Raw genomic sequence first — 25,312 nt, 5'->3', positions numbered from 1 at the left:
CAGGATGTTGAGCCACCATCATACTAATCTGTGTCAGCTGCAGGTGAACAAACAATACAGGACTTGTATGTGGAGTCACACTAAAAAAGCCTGATCTGAACCGATAGCTTTATTTGAGACCCATGTGGGAAGGCCAAAATCATTGAGTGCTGGGGTAACACCCCTCGATCAACATGGTTGCTGTATGCTGCCAAACAGGTGAGGTTCCAGAGCTTTATCTTCCAATTTAATGATGGCCTGTTCATCTTTGTGGAATTTAAACAAATTAAAGACTTGCATTTATATAGCACCTTTCATGACCACCAGACGTCTCAAAGCGCTTTACAACCAATTAAGTACTTTTTGGAGTGTAGTCACTGTGGTAATGTGGGAAATGCAGCAGCCAATTTGCGCACAGCAAGCTCCAAAAAATAGCAATGTAATAATGACCAGATAATCTGTTTTTGTTATGTTGATTGAGGGATTAATATTGGTCAGGACACCGGGGATAACTCTCCTGCTCTTCTTCGAAACAGCACCGTGGGATCTTTTACGTCCAACTGAGAGGACAGATGGGGCCTCGGTTTAACGTCTCATCCGAAAGATGGCACCTCTGACAATGCAGCACTCCCTCATAACTGCACTGGAGTGTCAGCCTAGATTTATGTGCTCAAGTCGCTGGGGTGAGACTTGAACCCTCAACCTTCTGACTCAGAGGCGAGCGTGCCACGGCTGACACGGTTTAAGGAAATTAAGGAAAACTGTTACATAAACACGATAGTTCCTTCAATGTTTTAAACATAACTAGTACAGGCAATCACCAAGGGCATTTACTTCTCCCTCTAAATCATTGGAGGGGTTGATGGAGAAGCAGGCAATGAATTCTTTATCCGTACCTTTGTGACCTCCAGAGTCCAACGCACTCATCATTGGTCTCCCATCCTCCAAAGATTCCAACTTGTCCAAAACTGCAAGAGCCCTGTCCCACACTATATTTTGTTCACCCATCACCCTTGTTCTTACTGATATACACAGGCTCTCTGCCTCTTGAATCATTTAATTCAAAATGCTTGTCCTTAACTATAAATCCCTCTATGGCTTTGCAATCTCCTCCAGCTAGAAATTCCCTCCCAAATTTTCTGTTGCTCTGACCTTGGCCTTCGAGACTTCTAAAGTGTTGTTTTGGGTTTACTTTTTGTATTTGGTTAAGTACCTTGCATACCCGTACAAGATTCCACCTGAAATATATCTGTGGATGAAGACTCCTAGTTTATCAAGCTGTGAGGATGTACAAGAGGCTAGAGTCAGAAGAATGGAAAGTTGGGGAGAGATGAGGTCGTTGTAGGGCTGGAGGAACTTACAGAGGTAATGAGAACAGAGTCAATGTCCATGAAGGGCTTTCATCTCGAGGATGCAAATTTAAAATTTGATCATAATCATTAAAAAAATATAATAAATTATGCCGCACGGAATTCCAGAGATTTAAAAAATATAGGTGCAGGCACACTTACCAGGAACTCATCTCTTATGAAGTACTTGGCCCTTGTGACCCTTGGATCTTCATCAGGCTCTGGTGATGCTGTTATAAATAAGTTAGTAACAAATTATGCCAATGCAAATAGAGGGTTTAGATTTCAATACCAACTAAACTTAGTTGCATTATAATAAAGTTTTCTTTCTTGGTTACAAGTTATATACCACCGCAAAACATACATTATTGTTGAAATTTGGAGGTATCCTCAATGTGATCTACAGTCTGCCCTACCTACACAGGCAACAAGATTTTAATACTTCCAACAGCTTTGATCATCCCAAATGACACGAAGGCAGGCTATTATACTTGTATCAACATGTTGCAACATTTACGTGCACAACATTGGTAATTAAGGTGCATATTTAATGGAAGTTTAGCATTCATGAGCCTGGTTTTCAATGCAGCACAGCAGACAGCTAGTCATTTTTACATTTAAGGAGCGGTTCTGGAAGAACGATGCTCAAGTGACCCACAATCTTTGTGTACCAGTCTCCCCTATTATCCACCACTGCTCCAAATCAACGTGCATAGCAAAATACTGCGGATGCTGGAATCTGAAATAAAAACAGAAAATGCTGGAAATACTCAGCAGGTCGGGCAGCATCTGTGGAGAGAGAAACAGAGTTAACGTTTGAGGTCAAAGATCCTTCATCCGGGGGGGGGGGTCATTGACCTGATACGTTAACTCTGTTTCTCTCTCCACAGTTGCTGCCTGACCCGCATATAAATGCAAGTTGTTGAAGACTAGAGATTCGTGATGGATCAGTAGGCCACACGTTACCCCAAAAAATGTGAATCTCTGGCATCATCAGGACCACGCAGGTCATTTGCTTCAAACCGCAGTATTGTTGGTGGCTGGAGCACTGCACACTTTCTGTCAATCGTGCATTGATGTAAAAGTGGCTAAGATTAAAACTACACTCAACACTTATGCATGAAAATGATGAGCTTGTCTCACCAGAATTGAACGAACAAAGGTCTTGCTGGGGAACAAAAATCATAATCTGGTAGATAATCTCATTCTTAGAAAGATGTTCGACCTTATAGGTTTTTGTTGTAATCACCAATGGGCAGTTATTTTTAAAAACTTGTATTGCATCACTTTATGATCAGGGCATATGCCTGCCTTTACATCCTGTTGTGTAGAGACATTGCTGTGATGGCACCTTATTTCTTGAGCAGAACTGACAGTCATGCAAGAAGATACATAACTTCCAAAGTAGCTCCAAGTATCACCAAGTCAGAAGGAGGATTGATAAAGTTGGAATGGGACCTTACAATGCGGAGGTTGAATTATGTTTGAAGACTGAGGAAGATCATCTATATTAAAAATCTTATGTCTGTATGCACTTTCTGTCTATGAATTGTCACACTTTTGTGTTAACCCCACCCACCCATTATAAATTCCTTTGTCCACATTTATAATGGGGGTTGCCAATTGTCACATTGTGATCACCCTCTCGTGCTACTGATAGCACTAAAGCATCTCAGTATTGTGATAAGTTTTGCAATTTAACTACAAGTCATTATATAATAAAGTTAAAAGTATTATATAAAAATAAAGACAAATAGATGATTTCGAAACAGGGACTAAACTATATCCTGGATGCTCTGGTCCAATTATCCCCCAGTCTCTGAACCCAGCTTTGCTTGGTCTGTGCAACACCACTGGAGACTGAATAGTACTGTGACAACAATGATATATTTTGGTCTATAATGGATTATTCATTTGATTCTTTCCATGTCACAGCACGTGGAGGGTTAAAATTTGCAACAGTTAGCTGTTTCCACAGATGTAAAGAATACATCAGTCATAGGGGGTGGTCCCTCGTATCGAGAATGACTTGCTTCCATGCCAAAAAGAGATGAGTTCACAGGTAGTTCAATGAAGGATCTAATATTCCCGACTTACCCCCAGGATGGCTGATCTCAGAACAAGTCAGAGATGTAGCTTAGTTCAGCAAGACCTTGATATATTTGGGCCGAGTTCTGCTATCTTGGACTGGAAATTACTTCACAGAGCCACACGTTTAGAACTGTTCAATGGGTCAAGTTATTCCATTCAGTTACAAGTATACCGTGGGGCTGTTTATGGGTCACCATCTAATGTAGCTAAGAGTGTAGGATACTGTATATTATAATTTAACTGCTTGGGATAGTTAAAGAGCATCATGGGATAGTTAGCATAGAGGGTTACAGTAAAGGAGGAAGTGTAGATACCGCAGACGTACATTAGGCGTGATTCGGCAGAAGGTTTAGAACATTTAGTAAGAAATGAGCGAAAAAGATTAATAGACGTCAGTATCGAGTCAGCCGCACATTATACATCTCTCCCGATGTCCATTTCCATTAATCAAGAGATGTACAACAGGCAGCTGATTTGATATCACCCCTTTTACACAATCGGCCAAAGTCAAAATTACCCGATTTGTTTGAACTGGGATGTTAATGCACTAGAAAAAGTGTGAATATTTACATCATGCAACTTTATGTCATTTACTGATAAGAAATAGAACTATTTATAGTCCAGTGAGAATTAAATATATGTGTTGCAACACTGTCATCTACTGGTGTAGTAGCATATGACATACAAGAATCAGATCACGGTAGTCTTAGAGGCGTGGCAGCCTAGCCCAGCAGTCTGTGCGGACCCTGGCCTGTGAGCACCATCGGGAGTGGAAGGAGCAGCACGTGCTGGAGCAGGAGAGCAACGGCAGTGAAAAGGGACGTCATCAAGGACCAGGTCGCTGATTGGAGTGTAGGCAGGTACTGCAGGAGCGGCGAGGTCGGGGCGAAGGAGCGGCGAGAGATTGTAGAGGGATGTGATCGGGGCCCAGGGACAGCACGGGCCAGCCCACACTACGATGTGTGCATGCACTAGGTCCGTGCAGCAGAACTGGTCTCCAGTTGTCCTGGTTAACCCTTGCTACTGGACCAAGACCTAGCTCTGTCAAGCCCGTGTGGTGGCTGGTGTGCAACGGTCACCACATGTTTTAAAAAAAACATTCAAGATTTAGTTCAGACCTGGAATTTTAGATCCTTCATTAAACATCTATGAACTTTTTAACGTGGAAGCAAGTCATCCTTGATGATGAGTCTTAAGAGTTAATAGGTTCAATGCAAGTCACCCAATGTTGCTTAGGAATTGTTCATCCACAACAGTGAGTTTTAGAACAAGGTGTAACTCAAGACTGCAAACTGCTTGCCAAGGTGTAAGGTTGTATTATTATCCCTCTGTTGCCTACTTTCAATACTTACTTATTTTAAACAAAGGTATATTGCATCCCTTGCCCACATTCTGTGTGTACACATACACACATATATATATTTTAAAACAGAAGAAAAAATCCCTAACCCACACTCAAAATGGCAGCCTTGGCTGAAAGTAATGTTGAATTAAGAAAAATTCTTTTACGTTTAATGATTTCTGTGTTAGAAAAAGTAAAATGAATATTAGGCACATTTTACTGAAACTGGCGCAATTCAAAATTGTTTTATGCCGCATCGTTCAATAGCTTAAGTCAGCATATTCAGAGCAGGACAAGAAAAGGGGAAGGGAGAGGAAAGGAGGGAGAAAAAGATAGAAAGTTAATTTTATTTATCCATACCATGTGTCGTGTTTGTTTCTTTGGGGGTATGGGAGGGGAGGGAGATAAGTGGGCGCAGTTTTATTCTTTTCCCCACCTAGCCAACAACACACAGTACCAATCCTTAATTACAAGGTTGCCTACTCCGCATTTATAGCAATTCTTTCTGTGGGGAAGCTCCTAGCTTCTAGTTAGTGCTGCTGAAAATGAAAAGGATGTAAAGCTAAACCCAGCAACTATAGACCGGGCAGTTTAACCTCAGTGGTACGGAAGCTTTTAGAAACAATAAATCAGTGACAAATCTAACAGTCACTTGGACAAGTGTGGATTAATTAAAGAAACCCAGCATGGATTTGTTAAAGGCCAATCGTGTTTAACCAACTTGATTTGAGTTTTTTGATGAGGTAATAGAGAGGGTTGATGCAGTTGACATGGTGCACATGGATTTCCAAAAGGCGTTCGACAAAGTGCCACATAATAGGCTTGCCAGCAAAGTTGAAGCCCACGGAATAAAAGGGATGGTGGCAGCATGGATATGAAATTGGCTCAGTGACAGGAAACGGAGAGTAGTGATGAACGGTTGTTTTTTGGACTGGAGGAAGGTGTACAGTGGTGTTCCTCAGGGATCGGTATTAGGACCACTGCTTTTCTTGATATATATTAATGACTTGGGCATGGGTGTACAGGGCACAATTTCAACATTTTCAGATGACACAAAACTTGGAAATATAGTGAATAGTGAGGAGGATAGTGATAGACTTCAAGAGGACATAGACAGGCTGGTGAAATTGGAGGACACGTGGCAGATGAAATTTAACGCAGAAAAGTGTGAAGCGATATCTTTTAGTAGAAAGAATGAGAGGAAATATAAACTAAAGGGTAAAATCCTAAAGGCGATGCATGAACAGGGGTATATGTGCACAAATCATTGAAGGTGGCAGGGCAGGTTGAGAAAGTGGTTAAAAAAAGCTTACAGGATCCTGGGCTTCATGAATGGAGGTATAGAGTATAAAAAGCAAGGAAGTTATGATGAATCTGTATAAAACACTGGTTCGGCCTCAACTGGAGGATTGTGTCCAATTCTGGGCACCACACTTTAGGAAAGATGTGAAGGCCTTAGAGAGGGTGCGGAAACGATTTACGAGAATGATTTCAGATTTCAGGGACGAGGGACTTCAGTTACGTGGATAGGCTGGAGAAGCTGAGATTATTTGATAGGGGTATTATAAATCATGAGGGGCCTAGACAGAGTAGATAGAGAGAAACTGCTCCCACTGGCAGAAGGGTAGAAAACCAGAGGACACAGATTTAAAGAGGTTTGGCAAAAAAGGCGACACAAGAAAAAATGTTTTTTTTTTAAAAACACAGCGAGTGGTTATGATCTGGATTGCACTGTTTGTAAGGGTGGTGGAAGCAGATTCAATCACTGCTTTCAAAAGGGAATTGGATAAGTACCTGAAAGAAAACATTTTGCAGGGCTACAGGGAAAGAGCGGGAGAGTGGGACGAGCTGAGGTGCTCCTGCAGAGAGCTGACATGGGCCGAATGGCTGCTTTCCGTGCTGTACCCATTCTATGAATCTCAAATGTATGAAAAATCACGAGACTGCGTACCACTTCTGGACAAGGAACTGTAACCAACACACAAACCATCTCTCGCTTTAAAAAGAAAAGTGCTCACCATCATCAGGCGTAGTGTAACGAGCAAACTCAGGAAAGTAGTCCTCGATTTTAGATTTTCCTGCCAGTACTTTCTCTGCCAGCAAATCCTGCTTATTGAGGAAGAGAATTACAGAGATGGTCCGCAGCCACCTAGTTTAAAAAAAGAAGTTCCATTCAGTGACCAAAGTTCCACAGAAAAGAACACTCCAGTTTCTGACATGCATGCTGATTTTGGCTGATCTATAAGTATGACTTTTCTTGTGAAACTGCAGCCATTCTCTCATTTCATTCTGATAATTCACTCAGCTCAGGATGGCTTCACATCTACTACCAATTTTGAGAGAACATTTCTTAACCCCCTCTTGGTTCTCTCCCATTATAATTGCTTCCTCTCCCAAAGGTGCACTCCACTTGAACATTCCGATGACTACATGTAGTGACTGACAATTGTTATCATGCTAATGCTATCATGAATAAATTATGCCATTGCTTAATAATCTGTGATGTACATTGTTTCTAGCACTCGTGTGCTTGCCATTGTCACAGATACCCATGTCTGTTGGCATCAACAGTACTGACTTGACTAGCTTTGATATTCTTTACGCACAGCTAAAAGAATAGGAGTCTATTCCACAGAATGCAATTCCAGAAGATGGTAACTTTATATTAAAAAAATCTTTTAAAACTAGAAACACAATAGAGAATGTCCATAAATCATGTACAAAGAAATACTGCATTTTTGCCACAGGTGGGCCTGTACAGTAGTCCTGCCATTGCTAGCACCCGTCAATTTAAGGGATGTGAACTCAGCGACTCTGACGACATCTACGGCCTGGATTTTTAGCTGCCATTTGATACGGTGGAAGATTAAGGTCTCCATACCAACTGGCCTTCAAGAGACTAAACAAGAAACAGCAACATACTGCAAAGAAAAACAGGAGATCTAGATCTGTATCTCAGCCAATCGTGGATCTCAGCTTCAACGCTCTCTCTTGGCACTCTGACAGACATGATAAATGGCATTAACTCAACAAAATGGTAGGCAATTTTCTTAACTTCATTTCAACTTAAGAGGTTGCTTTCAGTGCATAATCTTAAAACCACAGCTATTCCATTTATGAGTGAAATCAGGAAGCACTTTTTAAACACAGGGTAGTGAAAATCTGGAACTCTCTCTCTCTCCCCCCTTCTTCTAAAAAGGTTGGGTGCTGGGTCAAGTAGAAATTTTAACACTGAGATCGGCAAGAATCTTTGTTAGGTAAGGGCACCAAGGGATATAGAACAAAGACAGCTAAATGGAGTTGAGATACAGATCAGCAATGATCTAACTGAAATAACGAGCTCTTGTTACGATGTTGCAGGGTATATATAAATATTACAGGAGTTATAAATTTACCTGTTGTTCCAGATGCTTTTGAACAGATTGAGAGCTTCTTGGAGGCGATTGGTCTGATTGTCCTCTCGTATAACCATGTTGTAGCTACTGCTAGCCACCACAAATATGATAGCAGTGACGTCTGGAGAAAAAAAAAAACGCAAGTAAAGGATTAGTGGTAAATACATTAGAAATAGTTAAAGAAATCAAGTCTCTATTATTTGGTCTGTAATAATGATAAATTTACTCAAGATAGTATTAAACAGGCAATAGATGTGTTTAGCAATAGACGTGTTCAGAAAGAACAGTTTTAGGGATCACATTAATATTGCTAAAATAAGTTGTACTCTGTGTGACAAGTAAAGCAGCTTTCAAGTCAGTCGTTTAATTCTTCAGCAACGAAGTAAAGTAGATGAATTTCAAGAAAATGGAGTCAATGGGATACCACAATGGGAGACCTTGGTGTAGTGAGAAGTCTGCCTGTTCGGAGACATCTAAAAGGAAGGTAAATAAATGCACACGGGCAGATCGTAAGAACAAGACTGAGGGGCACAGAATTAGTATGGTAGAAATAGGAGCTCTGGGAAAGGATCAGAAGGCAATGTTGAGAGGGGGGAAAGCATGAAGGCAAAGGTTTCTGACTGTATGGTAAGATCTATGGTTAAAGTTCAGTGTATGGTTAACGTTTTCTAAATTGTTGAATTTTATATGCATTTATGCCGTAAATGTTATTTGCAGGGATATATAGTATATTGGGTGAGAAAGCAACAAGGCTGCCAATTATCTTCTCTACTTGTACAAATTTCAGTCAACCACATAGTTACTTGAGGCAATTAGAAAAGTGTAGCTTTATGCTTAGGGGACACAGGCTATACACAAGACGTGCAGTTGGAATTAAGGTTAGTATTAACATTTTGCATAAATATTAAGATTAGCTATTCAAATGGTCACATGAAAAATGACTCACTCGTGTCAAATTTGTATAGTATTTTACATCAGGAGAATGAATGATCGATAGTGCACAATGAGGGGAATAGAACTGGCACTGGGACCTTTCAAAGGTCCTTTTCAATGTCAAGGCAATATGGAGAAGCAATTAAAAAAGCAAACTGAAAACTGGAATACATACCAGTAGAGTACGCTGAGGGTTTATAATGTACTGGTCAGACCACAATGTGAACGCATTTTTAATTGGCATATTGCAAAAGCCATACACATGCCAGTGGGTGCAGAGAGCATAATTGATTCCAAGTATAAAGGAGATTGGCTCCAAGGAAATATTACATAACTTCAGTTCTACAGTCTAAAGAGATGGCTGTAAAGGATGGGGAAGGACGCTTCATCAAGCAGAGTAAATAATTGAATGCTCCGAGAAGGTGAACTGAAAGTATTACTTCAAGGGAAACCAGGCAATTGGACAAATACAATTCAGTGGATGGTAAATTTAAAACAAACTTGGGGGAAGTTTAGGGTCCTGAACTAATGGAAAAATCTACCAAGTAAGGTGGTGGAATAAAAGACATCAGGGAATTCAAGATGCAGTTCGATACTAGGCTGTGTGGGTTGGAGTAGGATAGGGATGAGCTTCTATTTATAGAACATCTTTAAGGGTGGTGAAATACCCCAAGGGACTTCACAAAGGAAGATATGGGTGCTGAGCCTTAATGAAACAGGAGACAAGACTAAATGCTGCTTGAAGTGATGCTGGGGTTGTAGGGCTCAGGAAAGGAATTGCAGAGAATAGAACCAGGACAGCTGAAGACTCTGCTACCCACGATGGATTGAAGATAGGTGCACAGAAGGCCAGAACCCAAGTCCTGAAGGACACAGGAGGAGGTACAATACTTCAGGAGGTTGTAGAAGAGGGGTACAAGGTTATAAAGAAATCGACAGATTATAAATGTGATACACTAGGGATGGGGAGTCAGTGAAGATCAATGAGGATGATGTAATGTGCAAGTGGTACTTTGTGTGGGACAGGATATGGGTAGTGGAGTTGGAGTCTAAGGAAGTTGGTGGTTGGGAAGCAAGCAAGATCAACGTTGGAGGACTCGAGTCTAGAGGTGACAAAGGAGTGGATAAAGATTTTGGTGGTGGTAGGCAGAGGTAGAGATTGGTGATATTGTGAAGGTGTCAATAAGCTATCTTGCTGATGGACAAGATATAGCAATTAAAGTTCAATTCTAGGATGAGCAGGAAGCCAAATTTGCAAAAGGCCTTTAAGAAAACATGCCTGCCTCCTTACCTGGTCTGGCCTATATGTGACAACAGCCCCACATCAAAGTAATTAAAGTGAATTTAAAAAAACGGTGATCCGAGTCTGTGGCAAGGGAATGGAGTTTTTGATAGGGGCTGAAAATGATGGCTTTTGTCTGCCTAACAATTGGGAGGAAATTCTGGTTCATTCACGACAATGTCAGATAGGCAAGTGAGTTGCCATGGGAGACTGTAGTTCAGCACTGATACATAGTTGGTAATGGTATCAAATCTATGGCTACACAATGCCTCAATTTAAAATGGTTTACAATGCAAGTACCTACGTGTGTAATTTATGCACAGTACATTACAGGTCTCTATTTTGCAACACTATCTCCCGATCCTGTCCAGCCTACTTCTGACATTCACTCACTTTCTTCCCTGCCACTTTTTTTAATGCCAGCTTGCTCCTCGCATGCATCTATCTTTCTTCAGCTCTGTCCCTTGCTTGACTTGCTTTTTCTATCTTTTAGGAAATCCTTGCTCCTCACTGTTCTTCATTCTAGTTTCAGTTTATAGAGCTCCCTGATGTAAATAGTGGGACCTGTAATCACAGATTAAACTCCCAAAAACATTGACTGTACAATTTAAACTACCTCTGAAGCAATGTAACAACAAAATAAATTTAAAAAGCAACAGTATTAAAAATAACAGAAAGAAGCAACTGTGGCATATAACATAGGAAGATGGGCATATAAAAAAAAAGAGAAGCTTTCTCATTGGTTTAGCGAACTTATCCAGTTAGCAGGTCCCAGGTTAAATGCCCAGTTTGCACTGCATTAACCGAATTCAACAGCGACAGCCATAGGGTGACAAAAATTGGCATCAGTGCCACCTGAGTTAGAGGTATAAATTGACCAGAGTTCCCAGCCCGAAATGCCAAACCCATGATTTCACTGGACATTGGGTGTGGACAGGATTGGGCCACCCCTGAACAGTGCCCATTTTCAATACTAGCCCCTGTGGTAACCTTCAGCACGCACCATCAACAGGGGATTCTCACATTTTCAACACTTACAATGTCATTTCCTAAATAAATGCAGAGTGAAAATACAAAGTGTGTGACGCCGCAGACACCAGGTGTGTTATTCTGCTTGCCACCGCATATTATTCCAGAGCTGGGAACGGCCATGCTTTTTTGTTCAGCCATGAACTCATTGAATGGCAGTGCAGGCTAGAAGGGCCGAATGGCCTACTCCTGCACCTATTTTCTATGTTTCAAGCTCTGTCAATCTGGCTCTCGGATTTGAGAAGTTATTCAAGCAGGATGAACTGGGTCTGCATCAGTCTCTCAATTCCCAACAGATGGAACGGCGTGCCGGGCAAAAGCCCAACTGACATCTGGTGAAACCAACCCAACTAAGCTAGGTGAGCTGGCATACTTGGAACTAGCGACACTAATTTTGAGAATTATACACTCTTTCTCCTCCGATTGTTGCCAGTCTTACTGTCCCCAAAATGATGGATACACATGATCAATGTGGAATTCTCTGTTTACATGGAATAAGCTGCCATAAATACTTCACTTCCAGCTCTTACCATTGAAACACTGAATCCATTTCCTGCGCTCGTCTCGTTGCCCTCCGACATCAAACATGCTGCAAAAGGAAAATGATTGAACCCATTTTATGATCAACTCAGACAGAATTAAACCTCATGCAAGATAGATTTCCTCAAATTGAAGATTATTCACGTTCAGAAAGAAGTCTAACCGATGCTGACCAGAAAAAAAAAACAAAATAACTGAAGTTGCTAAATTTGCCCCATCAACATTCCAACTGCCAGCAATATTCTCATGGACAAGGCTAAAAACCCAGTATCTCAACATTCCAGTGTTCTGTCATGACTTCTTCATTCTGGGACATTGGATTTTCTGGTGTTAAGAGTCAGGCAGGGTTCCTTCAACAATTCCTGTAGATATTGGAAATAAAGTGCATGTATTCTATATATACAGAACCAAAAGCATTCACCACTCTACAGTTTTATTTTTAACAAAACATGAAGTAAACATTACAAAACAGTATCTGGCTAAATGAGCTGTGAAATGTATCTCATTATTCCTTGGCTACATGAAACATTATTTTCTTGCTATGACAGCTCAAAATGACAAATGTAGTGGCACAATTCATTTGTATGTGCTCAGCTGAAGGAATGAGGAAAAGTGTGAACTACCTTTGTAATGTATGCTCTTTCCCATGCTTCAAACACAAAGCTCAATCTCGATGTGACCTGACAAAATACAATCTTCCTTTTTGAGTGCATTTAAATTCCTTGTTCTATCACCTTGGTCTGACTGCTGGTGTTTCTTCAAAAAAAAAATCTGAGGAACAGATCTAGAATGAAATTGGCAGCGTTTTGGAGCAATTTTGAAGGAAGCACGTTACTATACGATGCCGATCACTTAAGAGAAATCCCTGCCCCTCCCCCAACTCTTTGAATACTTATTTATATGTTGAGGCTAGACTATATTCAAAGGATGAGAAAATGAAATGAGTTTTTTTTTTTTAAAAAGAACAATTCAACTTGTTTTAGGTTTTAGTAGAATTGCTACGTCACTACATGAATAACTTATTTAGAATCAGTACTTAAAAAAAATGTACACAGTCTGGGATGCTCCATCTTTGTTTATTTCTCAAAGTGCTTACCAAAGTATTACGGCCCGTTTGATTGTTACATGTGATAACGTCTTTTACACATTGTGTGTCAGCTGGTGTTTTTGGCTTCCACTAAATACTCTCTCTCCTAGGTTCTGCACGACAGAGCCAGACTGCTGTGATGGCTGGAGATTGTTGAATGAAGGATGAAGCAAAGCTACCTACTTTGTGCTCATTCTTTGAATGATGTGCATCCTCCGCACTCTACAATCCCACCTAATCAGGCCCTCTGGGAGTAAGTTTTGGGATCTTTGATTAGTCAGTCAGTTCCTATCTAGCTTCAGGTTAAAAAAAAACTAGTGTGTCGGCTCTGGGCTTTATAAAGCACAAAGTTAAAAACTGATGTACCTCAGATGTTATTTTGTTATACATGTGCTAAATCACACAGCACTTTGCAAATATGATAAAAATCTGACAGGGATGTGCCCAGAAAACTGAACAGGTGGAGTGACCTTTAACCTGACCCCCGAGTTTATTTCCCACAAGCTGTTGAGGCAAGCAATTTCAGAACCGAGACTGATACAATTTTGTTAAGCAAGGATATTGAGGAAACCAAGTCAGGTAAATTGAGTTGAGAGACAGATCATCCATGATCTAATTGAATGGTAGAACAGGCTCGTGAAGTTAAAAGGCCTACTTCTGTTCCTATGTCAGTAGAGCTGAACCTACTATGCCACACAATTAGCTATTACTTGGTCACTGATTTGCCTTGGATCTTTAAGCCAAAAAGAACTAATTGCCAAGACAAAAATTTTCACTGCCAGTCCAACAGTAGCTTACTGCTCCGAGAATCCACACAGTAAAACTAATGCTCTACCTTTGACTGGTGGAATAAAATGAGGAAGCAATTTCTTGACTCAAATGAAATTGAGAAACAAAGGTGCTCAGAAACTGAAGTGTCTGCTAGGAATTCCTGATCCAAATCAAATATGGTTGATCAGTTCACCAAAGAGAGATGGTAATCTTCGCCCGTCCATTCTGAGACAAGTCTACAGTTTCCAGTAAAGCTTCCAACTGTTAAATGGCACCAGGGTTGATACCTCCATTGCCATGTTCATAATGTCATTGTGTGTTGATCACTCTCTGACAGCAAACCTAAATTTGTCTTTTTTCCAGACTGAAGATGTATCCTTATCCTATTGTTGTGACTTAAGTTGAACATTATAGTGTTACAGATTTACTTCCTTATACCTCTGCGACAGGAATGGCCAACCTGCAACTTCCAAGCCCTGGCAATGAGATCATTGAAGCTCTGATGGCTCAATCTTACTTGGACATTTATTTCTTGTTTGTTGGTTTGAGGTTTGTTAAGGACTTTTGTTGTCACCATTGCTTCATTGGTGGATAAATCTGATCAGCTATTTACAGCAATTTGACATATCTGGCAACATTCACATGAAGCTCCATGATGAGCACCAATGCAACACATGAAGACCATTGCTCTATGAGGTTCTCTTTTATGTGCCTTCAGATAGTGATGTTTGGCAAGGACAAGAATGATGGAGGGTGGAGGCCAGATAGGCGAGCATTGGAGAACTCGAGCCCGTTTGTGATCAATACTTGGATTCATGAACAAGATGAGTTTAGATGGGGATTAAATTACTGAATATTGGTTGGATGGGGGTACAGAAGGAAAGAGTGCACAAAGGAGAACTGAGCAGGGAGATGTCAAAAGGAAGAGATGCAGTTATGGACATGAACATAGGAACATACAAAAACATTGCACAGGAAAAGACCAGATGGTCTATCCAGCCTGTCCCATACAGTTGGGAAGTCTTATGCATCTCGTCAAGAGATTCCTTCTTACCTAGGTGCCATGCATTCTACTGGGAGAGGCGATAAAACAGACTGCCAATTCAGAGAAGGGAGGTAGATTCTGGAAAATTCCTCCCATTCCTCTAGGCAATGAAGACATTCACGAGTTCTTTATTTTTAGTGTTCAAATTGAGGATGGAGGGCACAATGGAGGGTGATCAAAGAACATGGTGGCAGAGGAAGGTCAGAGGAGATAATGAAGCAGTGTTGGTAATTGTTCCTGCTCTCCAGACTGATTTTGGTGTATTAGACAAATTTTCTAAATGGAAAAGAATCAAAACTATAACTTGAGGTAGTCAAGCCAGATCTGGTAAAAGAGCCAGCCAGGCCAGGCGCTTGCCATGTGTTATCAAGTTTACAGTCATAAATTAAGGCCACAAAATAAATTAACAAAGCTACGGGTTAAGCGTATAAAAGCCTAGTTAACAGCTGGCTACATCACATTCTTACAACCCACTTTCCTTGGCTGAATCATAAGGTAATGCGACAACCTCTTGTGCGATGACTGCACTATTTTGATGCTGCATACTTTTTGCTGTAACTTGGGCAAACAGTTGGGAAAGTGGAGCTGATGCTTTCTTTGAAGTGGTTGAATGAATAAAGGAGGACTGATTAAACGTTCGCAAAGAACTGACTTGGTTATCAAGTAAGGATTCACAGGCAGTTAATAAAAAACGTCATGTCCCCAATACATGAGAGAGCCTTAGTTGGAGGGGGATCAAAAAACACACCGAGTTTTAATTAAGTGAAAGTGATTGCAAGGGAATATGAGGGGATTAACAGTAACCTAGAATTCACAATTTTCTACCTTCTGATGAATTCATTTATGTTTTCTCTCAAACTCCATTTTACCATCACTGATCCACTTATATCACAAGAGATGGCCTGCTCCCAAATGCGTGCCAACACCTCATGAGCAAAACAATGGTGCGTGTACAAGAGGCATTCAGGATGACCAGATAACTAATTTACCTTTTTCTTTGTCCGCTCATCACCTCCCCGTAATGGGAAAGTAGAGACTCCAAATGCACATACACTTCAAGCAGCACCCTAATGGCACTATCAACTCATTCATAACTATTCACAAATCAAAACAAAATGTCACGCTCCTGAGGGTTGGATCATCACGTCATTACTACACACACAACAAATTATTAGCCAAGGAATACTCACTGAAAGTTTACTTTTTCAACTTGAAACCTGGTTTCAAAAATTCCCGATGTCAAAACTCTGCATCGCAGAAGGTCCTTCAAAAGGAAAAGAGAATGTCAGCATAATGAGAAAGGCAGTCTGTGGTTACCAAGTTGCATATTAGAGATATCGGAGTATGCAGCAATTCTTTGAGCCTTAATACTCAATCAGCATATCAATTAACTTAATTACTTTAAAAAGATTATCATGGCGCAAGCCATTCACCAGAATTTTGTTTAAGTGGCCACTTTTTGGCAGTGGGAAACAGCCAAATATAATTGGCTCAATTATTGGGATAGAGATAAGATATAACAGAGACAGAGCAAGATATAACTGAGATCAGATGTTGGGGCACAGCAGAGTATAACAAGGATGATTTTTTAAAAACTTCTGTTTTGGGTAGGATTTTTCTTATTGTTAGTATCCAGTGTTAGTTACTATGTTAGTGTTGTACTAAGCACCTATGAGGAGAGATTAAGAAGTCTCGGCCTATATTCTCTAGAGTTTAGAAGAATGAGAGGTGATCTCATTGAAACGTACAACATTCTTACAGGTCTTGACAGGGTAAATGCAGGGAAGATGTTTCCTCTGGCTGGGGAGTCTCAAACCAGGGGTCAGTCTCAGAATAAGGGGTCGGCTATTTAGCTGAGATGAGGAGAAACTTCTTTACTCGGAGGGTGGTGAATCTCTGGAATTCTCTATCCCAGAGGACTGTGGAGGCTCAGTCTTTGAGTATATTGAATATTATGGAATCAAGTGATATGGGAACAGTGCAGGAAGGTGGAGTTGAAGTAGATCAGCCATGATCTTATTGAATGGCGGGACAGGCTCGAGGGGCCGAATGGCCTACTCCTGCTCCTAATTCTAAGGTTCTTATGCAAGTTGTTTTAGGTTTAGAGACCCCACTCAGCCCCTCAATAAAAATCTGCTCATGTTGGTTTTTGTAAAAGGCAATGGGTAATGAATACATTTTAGATTATTAGATGAAAAAAGACTACTTTCCATTTAGTTCTTCTTTTACCATTCTGGCAGTTGCTTGACAATAATGACCAATCATGGCAATCAACCTCTGTATTTAAATCCTCCTGTAGCTTATCTGGTTCAGTTTCTTTAGCTTTATACAAATTTAGCTACTGTGTTTATGACCCCGAGCTTTGGATCATTTCTGAAGATATTAAACAAGAGAGGTCCCAAAAGAAACCCCCGCTGTGGACCCACTGGTGACATTCTCTCATCACCACCCTCTGGTTGATTAATAGAACCCAATCACACATCTATTGTAAAATATTGCCACTGTTTCCTGGGTCAACATATAAATCGTTTGACTCCCACGCTGAACTTAGCAGCTTGCGAGTGCCTCGTCACCTATACGAAGTAAGTTGGAATCTTATTCTTGGTTTTGTATCTAGAGGCATAGCATACACAAAAGCAAGGAGGGAATGCTGAACTTGTACAAGACCTTAGTTAAGTTGAAGTTTGCAGTTTTTGGCACACCATCACAGGAAGGATATCAAAGCAATTGAAAAGGTACAGTGTACATTCAATTGGGGTGTTCCCAGTGATGAGGGCTCACAGCTAGGAAGGAAAACTTCAAAAGTTAGGGCTTATTTCACTGAAGCAGAGAAGGTTGAAGGGTGGACCTAACTGAGGTCTTTAAGATTAAGAAAATTCACAATAGAGTAAATAGTAATAGATTGTTTCTGGTCAGTGAAACAATAATGAAAGGGCAGAAGTTGAACAATCACAAAAACAATACAAGGGGAGGTTAGAAAAATATTGTGTTACACAGAAGGTTGTCAGAACTCTGTGCTGCAAACTTGTTGAAGCAAACGCTAGAAAGGAATAGCTAGTTGGTTGAGAATAATATTCGAGGACATGGGGGAGCGAGTTGGGAGAGTGAAATCAGATCAGGTGTTTCATGTAGAAGAAACACCAAGTGTAGACCTGGATGGGCTGGATGGCCTCTGTTCTAAAATATTCTTCAATTCTGCAATTTGAACCTAATAAAAAAAACTACGTTTTTTGCAGAGCAGGTGAGGGATGCTCGTGCTTGGAAATAGGATACTTTTGCATTGTAGGCACTCAGCTCCAGCATCATACTCCCACTTAGTGCAGTTAAGTGCAGAATAAAGCTACCTCACACCATGTCATCAACGTGACTAACACACCAAGTACAGAGGAGAGATCCAACTTCACACTTCACTACACCAGTGACATTGTTAGATTTCCTACACAATCTCTGAATGAGATTGCTGATTTAGTGGCAAATTAAAGGTGCTGTGAGCCCATGGCTGGTAGGACCTGAACTGAGACCAACCATTCATCAGTCATTGAAAGTTGGCATGCAGGTACAGCAGGCGGCAAATGGTATGTTGGCCTTCATAGCTAGGGGATTTGAGTATAGGAGCAGGGAGGTCTTACTGCAGTTGTACAGGGCCTTAGTGAGGCCTCACCTGGAATATTGTGTTCAGTTTTGGTCTCCTAATCTGAGGAAGGACATTCTTGCTATTGAGGGAGTGCAGCGAAGGTTCACCAGACTGATTCCAGGATGACTGGACTGTCACATGAGGAGAGACTGGATCAACTGGGCCTTTATTCACTGGAGTTTAGAAGGATGAGGGGGGATTTCATAGAAACGGTTAAGATTCTGATGGAACTGGACAGGTTAGATGCAGGAAGAATGTTCCCGATGTTGGGGAAGTCCAGAGCCAGGGGACATAGTCTTAGGAAAAGGAATTGGCCATTTAGGGCTGAGATGAGGAGTAACTTCTTCACTCAGAGTTGTTAACCTGTGGAATTCCCTGCCGCAGAGAGTTGTTGATGCCAGTTCATTGGATATATTCAAGAGGGAGTTAGATATGGCCCTTGTGGCTAAGGGGATCAAGGGGTATGGAGAGAAAGCAGGAAAGGGGTACTGAGGGAATGATCAGCCATGATCTTATTGAATAGCGGTGCAGACTCGAAGGGCCGAATGGCCTACTCCTGCAACTATTTTCTACGTTTCTAACCACATTCATTTCCTGTAGGATCCTTATACTATAACTAGCAGGCAGAAAATATTTTAACCCCAACAGTCTGGCATTTGAATACAGGCCCTCAAGGGGAAGAAGTAGTATGTAACCTACTGCATAACTTGCATATTAAATATATACTTGTTACCATATGTTGGACTACACTACATAAGGGCTCAGGAGCAGAGATACTGAAATCATATTCTGCCAGTGACTAGTGGTTGCAATATAAATCCCTGGAATGGCAGCAAACATTAAAATGGGAATTCTGCTGCAGTTCGTTCCAAGTCAAGATAGATAAAAGTAAAATCTGGATTATTCTTTTCCTTGTAGTTTGTGAATTTATACAACAGAATCTGACTTTTTCAGTCCAACTGAATGCCTGAAAGGTTGGAGAAATGACCATAGCGGTTTTTATACTGCCGCTGTTTTAATTCAGATTCCAGGAGACCTGACATCCAGGGTTTGGCTCTCAGCCTTTATGCTGTTAAATTTGGCTCACTTACCCGAGCAGCAAACTCTAGACTTGAGATTTTTGTGGATCTGGAAGCGTGGCTCCAGGATCAGGGAGCTGACTTATGGACATTGGTCTCCCGGAATCCAAACTAAACTAAACACTAGCATAAAAACAGCTTATGTGCGGTCATGTTTGAAAGCAAATGACAATCCTCTGGCCTTATTGCATTTCAGATCCTTCAATGTAGCAATTTACTAAAGTCACTGATTCAGCTGATCCAGTTCAAAAATAGAACATTTGAACTGACCACGGTCAAAGTTAAATCTACCGTAACTTAAAGGAAAAGGAAAGCTTACAATACAAAATTAAAAGTAGGTAACACATCAAGTACAGAGCATGGGCCCAAAATAATTTCACCAACTTAGCCTCTTGGCCAGGGAATGGTGCATATTATGAGGGAGGACTTCAAAAAGAGCAGGGGAAGTTACATAAATCTGCTTACCTGGTCTGGAGGTATGTAGTCAATCTGTTTGACTATGTCAATCCTGTCTAGAAAACTGTAAAATAAATCACATAAATATACCATTAACATGCATGTATATTAGGTGAGGGGAGGAAAGGAAGTTAAGACCCACATTTAAATAATTCACTCTGCAAACACTTGTTTGAAAAAGTCAAGACACAGTTAACTCCAGTTAAGCAAATTGTAATGCATTGTTTCCCATTACTTTTGAGTAAGGCTTGGACCTTCTTTTGTGATATGACGGTAGGAATTACTCAAGTTTTTAAACTAGGGCCCCTGGACTCTGGGGCGGGGAGCACAAGAGGATCCCAGGAGTCTGAGGTCAACAGATTTTTGTACCTGTATCAGACAACTTACTGACAAATTATTTCTGTTGCTAATACTAAGACATTTTCGCCGACGATGCTATTGCTTTTCTTTGGATAGCTGACACGTACTAATGTTAAATATTGTGTTAAATACAAGTCATGTTCCATAAACATCTGGCATTTATTCTCGCCAGGAAAGCAGCAGAAATAGGGCAAATCTGAACTTCTCGAAATTTGCAAACATTTTTACATACATACTATACGCGTGCACGCGCACTTAAATTATGAAAAGTCACTACAGTGCTAGGTGTAGGAGTCAGCAATGGCCTGTTCCTACTGTGTGTTGCTAGGGCCCAGGTAGCGGTGTACTATCTATTTCAAGTCAATGTTATTCAAGTTCATGAGGCCCCTTTCCTTTGATTAACCGGTCACGAACCCTGTTCCATAAAGTATACAAGGGTTTCAGCCAAAAGTCTCCACAATGTCACATTAGCAGGGCTGCATTTCCACTTATGAGGTGGAGTTAAACATATTTGGAGCTTGTGAGTTATGCGATAGACCTGTTTCCACAGTTTCGTGACAAAATCTTATATTAAAACATGTTTTAAGAACATACAAAATCTTTGCCATAATTATAATCCAGTGAGCTCCACTAAAAAGTGTGTACAAGTGGCTCAGACCATGTTCAGCTTCGTCACTATGCCTCCCATTATTGCATAGTCCTTCCCCCCGCCTCCCATCGTGGGTCAAAGAATGGAAATGTGAGCGAAGATATTCGAAGGCACCAGTCGAACTGTACCACAGCAAGCGCCAGACTTTTCCTTGGGGGGGGGAGCGCAAAGGAGAAAAAACGGAACACTTCCAGGAACACATCCAATTGTCTCCCGAGTCTACGTATCGTCAGTTTTAGTGACCTTCCTAGTATTTATCCTCAGAGTGGAAGCAGCTCCATTTGACTTCTCTTCTTACTAACGCGCTCATTTTTAGCTTCTATCTCCCAATATTAAAACCCTTTACGAGTCAACAATGTGACCTGGGTAACTTGGCCAATTCCCTTTCCACAAGGCAAACATGCAGTTTGTTTGCAGCACTGCTAATATTCCAAATTAAACAAACATTGCCTTCAAATACTAAAGAAGCTTAACTTTTGATGTGAGCAGTTTTCACTTGGGGCTTCGCATGAGGGTAAGTGTGGATTTAGTTTGGAGGTGTACTCCTTAGCTACATCGACGACCGCAATTTCAGAGCTATTATCGCTGTTAAACACCCTATTAAATGTTAAGCCTTGTTAGAATAGGCGTAACTAGAGTTTTAACAGTATTGTCTGCTAAACAACCGTTCTGGACCTGAAAATCAAATTTTTATATTTGTGGAATGTTAAATTTCTCCAATATAACAATTATTATAATTAAAAAAAATTTTTTTTAATGATGTTTATGATGTTTTAGCTTCTACCTTAACCCCATGTCTATGTCACAATCTTTATTTTGCTCTCTAACATTATTAAAGTGCAGATAATCAATGCTTTTCATTTCCTGGATTGCTGTCTGAGAATTCTTCAATGCGAGTGGCTACATCAGAGCTTGGTGACATCACTGCTGCATCGCTCTATTGACAGCGCTACAATCAATTACACAGCGAGAAGCATAAAGTATTCGTCATAGAGATCGCGAGATCTCTGTGGGCAGCTTTCTTCGAGGTCAGTGGTGATCGGCTTCGCATCGCCACTGACCGCAAATTACAGGCCATTAGCAGCATTTTTAGGCCATTAGGTCCAACAATTTCAACTTTTTTTGATTAACTGCTAATGTCAACTGCATGCTCACCAGTTTGTTCAATTTTTCTTCAAAGACGCCTGCAACTATCATTTGAACCCATTTATACTGTTATACGGTTAACCCATTTACTCAGTCAATATTGGATGCAAACGTTTCATTCAACTTCCCTTCATATTCCAAACCTCCACCAGCATTGTTAAATGGGCCAGCTGGATTGAGTGCATGCTGAACTAGTTTAAAAAAATTTTTTTCCAAGGTTTTAAAGTGTTTTGTTCTTCCAATGTGCATTTCTTATCCTCCCCCTACCACATTACTACTGCTTTCTGTAGCAATTACTTCCCACACCTGCTTCAGTTCCTTCCTTTCTCTGCCTGTGCAGATGACAACAACATCAGAGTGGCTTGCCAGTTTTGAGAGAGAAACAGGGCAGTGTTTTGAAAAAGCACCGAGTCACGCTGAATCAAGGGTATAAAAATCTGGTCTCATCATGAAGGCTGGTGGGTCACATGCAATTAATATAAAACATATAAAATACCAAATCCAATGAATATCCTGCAACATAAAACATTTAATTACTAAAATACTTACAAGCACATTAATTAACATGCTTCACCCTGGGGATGGGGATGGGGGGGGGATTTTTCGGGGTGGACGGGATACATGACAGAGTCAGAGGAACGAAGAGTTCGGGGGGGGGGGGGGGTGGAGGGGGAAATAGAGTTTTCAGGCTGGAACAGAGATACTTAGTTGTGAGGCCATGAAGGGTTTTAAATATTTGGATGTGAATTTTCAAATCGAGGCATTGGTGACCAAGTCAATGAGGACAGCAATGATGAGTGATTGGGACTTGGCATGGAATAGGATACAAGCAGAGTTCTGGATAAGCTGAAGTTTAGAGAATTGAGGACTGGATGCAAACCAAGAGAACATTGGAATAGTAGTCTGCAGGTGTCACATGCGTGGCTGAGAGTTTGGCAACAGATGGGCGGAGACAGGGGAGTAGGTGGGCAATGTATAGGAGATGGAAGTAGGCGGTCTTTGTAATGGGATAGGATATAGAGTCGCAAGTTCAGCTCAGGATCGAAGGAATAGGGGAGCGACCAAGGTGTGATTTAGTGATAGGGTAGGTGGTGGAAAGTATTGCCAGGCTGGCAGGCTTCAGTAAGGGGCAAGGTTTCTCCACCTATGAGACAAATTTAAATTAAAGCTATGATGTCAATGCAATTATCCATAATAAGGCCATGGAAAACAAGGGCCTTGTCTGTAAGTGAATGGACATGCTGAAGGGAACTGCAAAGGGGGAGGCAATTGTTGATCCACTGGCAGAGTTCCGGTGAGCAATGTTGGGTGAGTTGAATAGGAAAGAAAGGTGATTAGTGAAATTAGTGCCCAACAGGCGTGCTGGGTGGGAAGGTCAGCGAGAGAGGAGTTTGAAGCAGTTGGAGTTCTTGCTCAGAAGGAGGCAGCGATGAATGCCTCGATGGGTCATTCAGAAAATGCTAAGAGGCATAGAGGATAGCTGTGGGCTTAATCAAGGCTCATGAGCTGTCAGTTTTTAGTAAAAGCTTTTACCGATATATAAAAAGGAAAAGAGTGACTAAAGTAAATGTTGGTCCTTTAGAAGATGAGAAAGGGGATTTAGTAATGGGAAATGTGGAAATGGCCAAGACCTTAAATAATTATTTTGCTTCGGTCTTCACAGTGGAAGACACAAAAACCATGCCAAAAATTGCTGGTCACGGGAATGTGGGAAGGGAGGACCTTGAGACAATCACCATCACTAGGGAGGTAGTGCTGGACAGACTAATGGGACTCAAGGTAGACAAGTCCCCTGGTCCTGATGAAATGCATCCCAGGGTATTAAAAGAGATGGCGGAAGTTATAGCAGATGCATTGGTTATAATCTACCAAAATTCTCTGGACTCTGGGGAGGTACCAGTGGATTGGAAAGCAGCTAATGTAACGCCTCTGTTTAAAAAAGGGGGCAGACAAAAGGCAGGTAACTATAGGCCGGTTAGTTTAACATCTGTAGTGGGGAAAATGCTTGAAGCTTTCATTAAGGAAGAAATAGTGGGACATCTAGATAGGAACAGTGCAATCAAGCAGACGTAACATAGATTCATGAAGGGGAAATCATATTTAACTAATTTACTGGAACTCTTTGAGGATATAACGAGCATGGTGGATAGAGGTGTACCGATGGATGTGGTGTATTTAGATTTCCAAAAGATATTCGATAAGGTGCCACACAAAAGGTTACTGCAGAAGATAAAGGTACGTGGAGTCAGCGGAAATGTATTAGCATGGATAGAGAATTGGCTGGCTCACAGAAAGCAGAGAGTTGGGATAAATGGGTCCTTTTCAGATTGGAAATCGGTGGTTAGTGGTGTGCCACAGGGATCGGTGCTGGGACCACAGCTGTTTACAATATACATAGATAACCTGGAGGAGGGGACAGAGTGTAGTGTAACAAAATTTGCAGGTGACACAAAGATTAATGGGGAAACGGGTTGTGTAGAGGACACAGAGAGGCTGCAAAGAGATTTAGATGGGTTAAGCAAATGGGCTAAGGTTTGGCAGTTGGAATACAATGTCGGAAAATGTGAGGTCACCCACCTTGGAAAAAAAAAGTTAAAGGGAATATTATTTGAATGGGGAGAAATTACAACATGCTGCGGTGCAGAGGGACCTGGGGGTCCTTGTGCATGAATCCCAAAAAGTTAGTTTGCAGGTACAGCAGGTAATCAGGAAGGCGAATGGAATGTTGGCCTTCATTGCAAGAGGGATGGAGTACAAAAGCAGGGAGGTCCTGCTGCAACTGTACAGGGTATTGGTGAGGCCGCACCTGGAGTACTGCGTGCAGTTTTGGTCACCTTACTTAAGGAAGGATATACTAGCTTTGGAGGGGGTACAGAGACGATTCACTAGGCTGATTCCGGAGATGAGGGGGTTACCTTATGATGATAGATTGAGTAGACTGGGTCTTTAGACATAGAAACATAGAAAATAGGTGCAGGAGTAGGCCATTCGGCCCTTCTAGCCTGCACCGCCATTCAATGAGTTCATGGCTGAACATTCAACTTCAGTACCCCATTCCTGCTTTCTCGCCATACCCCTTGATCCCCCTAGCAGTAAGGACCTCATCTAACTCCTTTTTGAATATATTTAGTGAATTGGCCTCAAC

At 41.2% G+C, this 25,312-nt stretch overlaps 1 protein-coding gene across 3 annotated transcripts in view; it reads right to left on the bottom strand.

Moving 5' to 3' along the window:
- The window catches only part of gnas (GNAS complex locus), a 345,630-nt gene that overhangs the window by 3,379 nt on the left and 316,939 nt on the right, over positions 1-25,312 (bottom strand). For all 3 annotated transcript variants that reach the window (XM_070895940.1, XM_070895941.1, XM_070895942.1), the window contains exons 6-11: positions 20,022-20,076; positions 16,034-16,107; positions 11,931-11,989; positions 8,157-8,277; positions 6,780-6,910; positions 1,491-1,558 (exon numbers count right to left, since the gene is read on the bottom strand). In XM_070895940.1, the coding sequence (XP_070752041.1) occupies positions 1,491-1,558; positions 6,780-6,910; positions 8,157-8,277; positions 11,931-11,989; positions 16,034-16,107; positions 20,022-20,076 (508 nt within the window). The remainder of the gene's footprint in view (positions 1-1,490; positions 1,559-6,779; positions 6,911-8,156; positions 8,278-11,930; positions 11,990-16,033; positions 16,108-20,021; positions 20,077-25,312) is intronic.

Source organism: Pristiophorus japonicus, chromosome 12 (assembly GCF_044704955.1).
Source record: "Pristiophorus japonicus isolate sPriJap1 chromosome 12, sPriJap1.hap1, whole genome shotgun sequence".
Taxonomy (NCBI): domain Eukaryota; kingdom Metazoa; phylum Chordata; class Chondrichthyes; family Pristiophoridae; genus Pristiophorus; species Pristiophorus japonicus.
The sequence above is the reverse complement of the archived record's forward strand: the minus strand, read 5'-3'. Positions and strand labels throughout refer to the sequence as shown.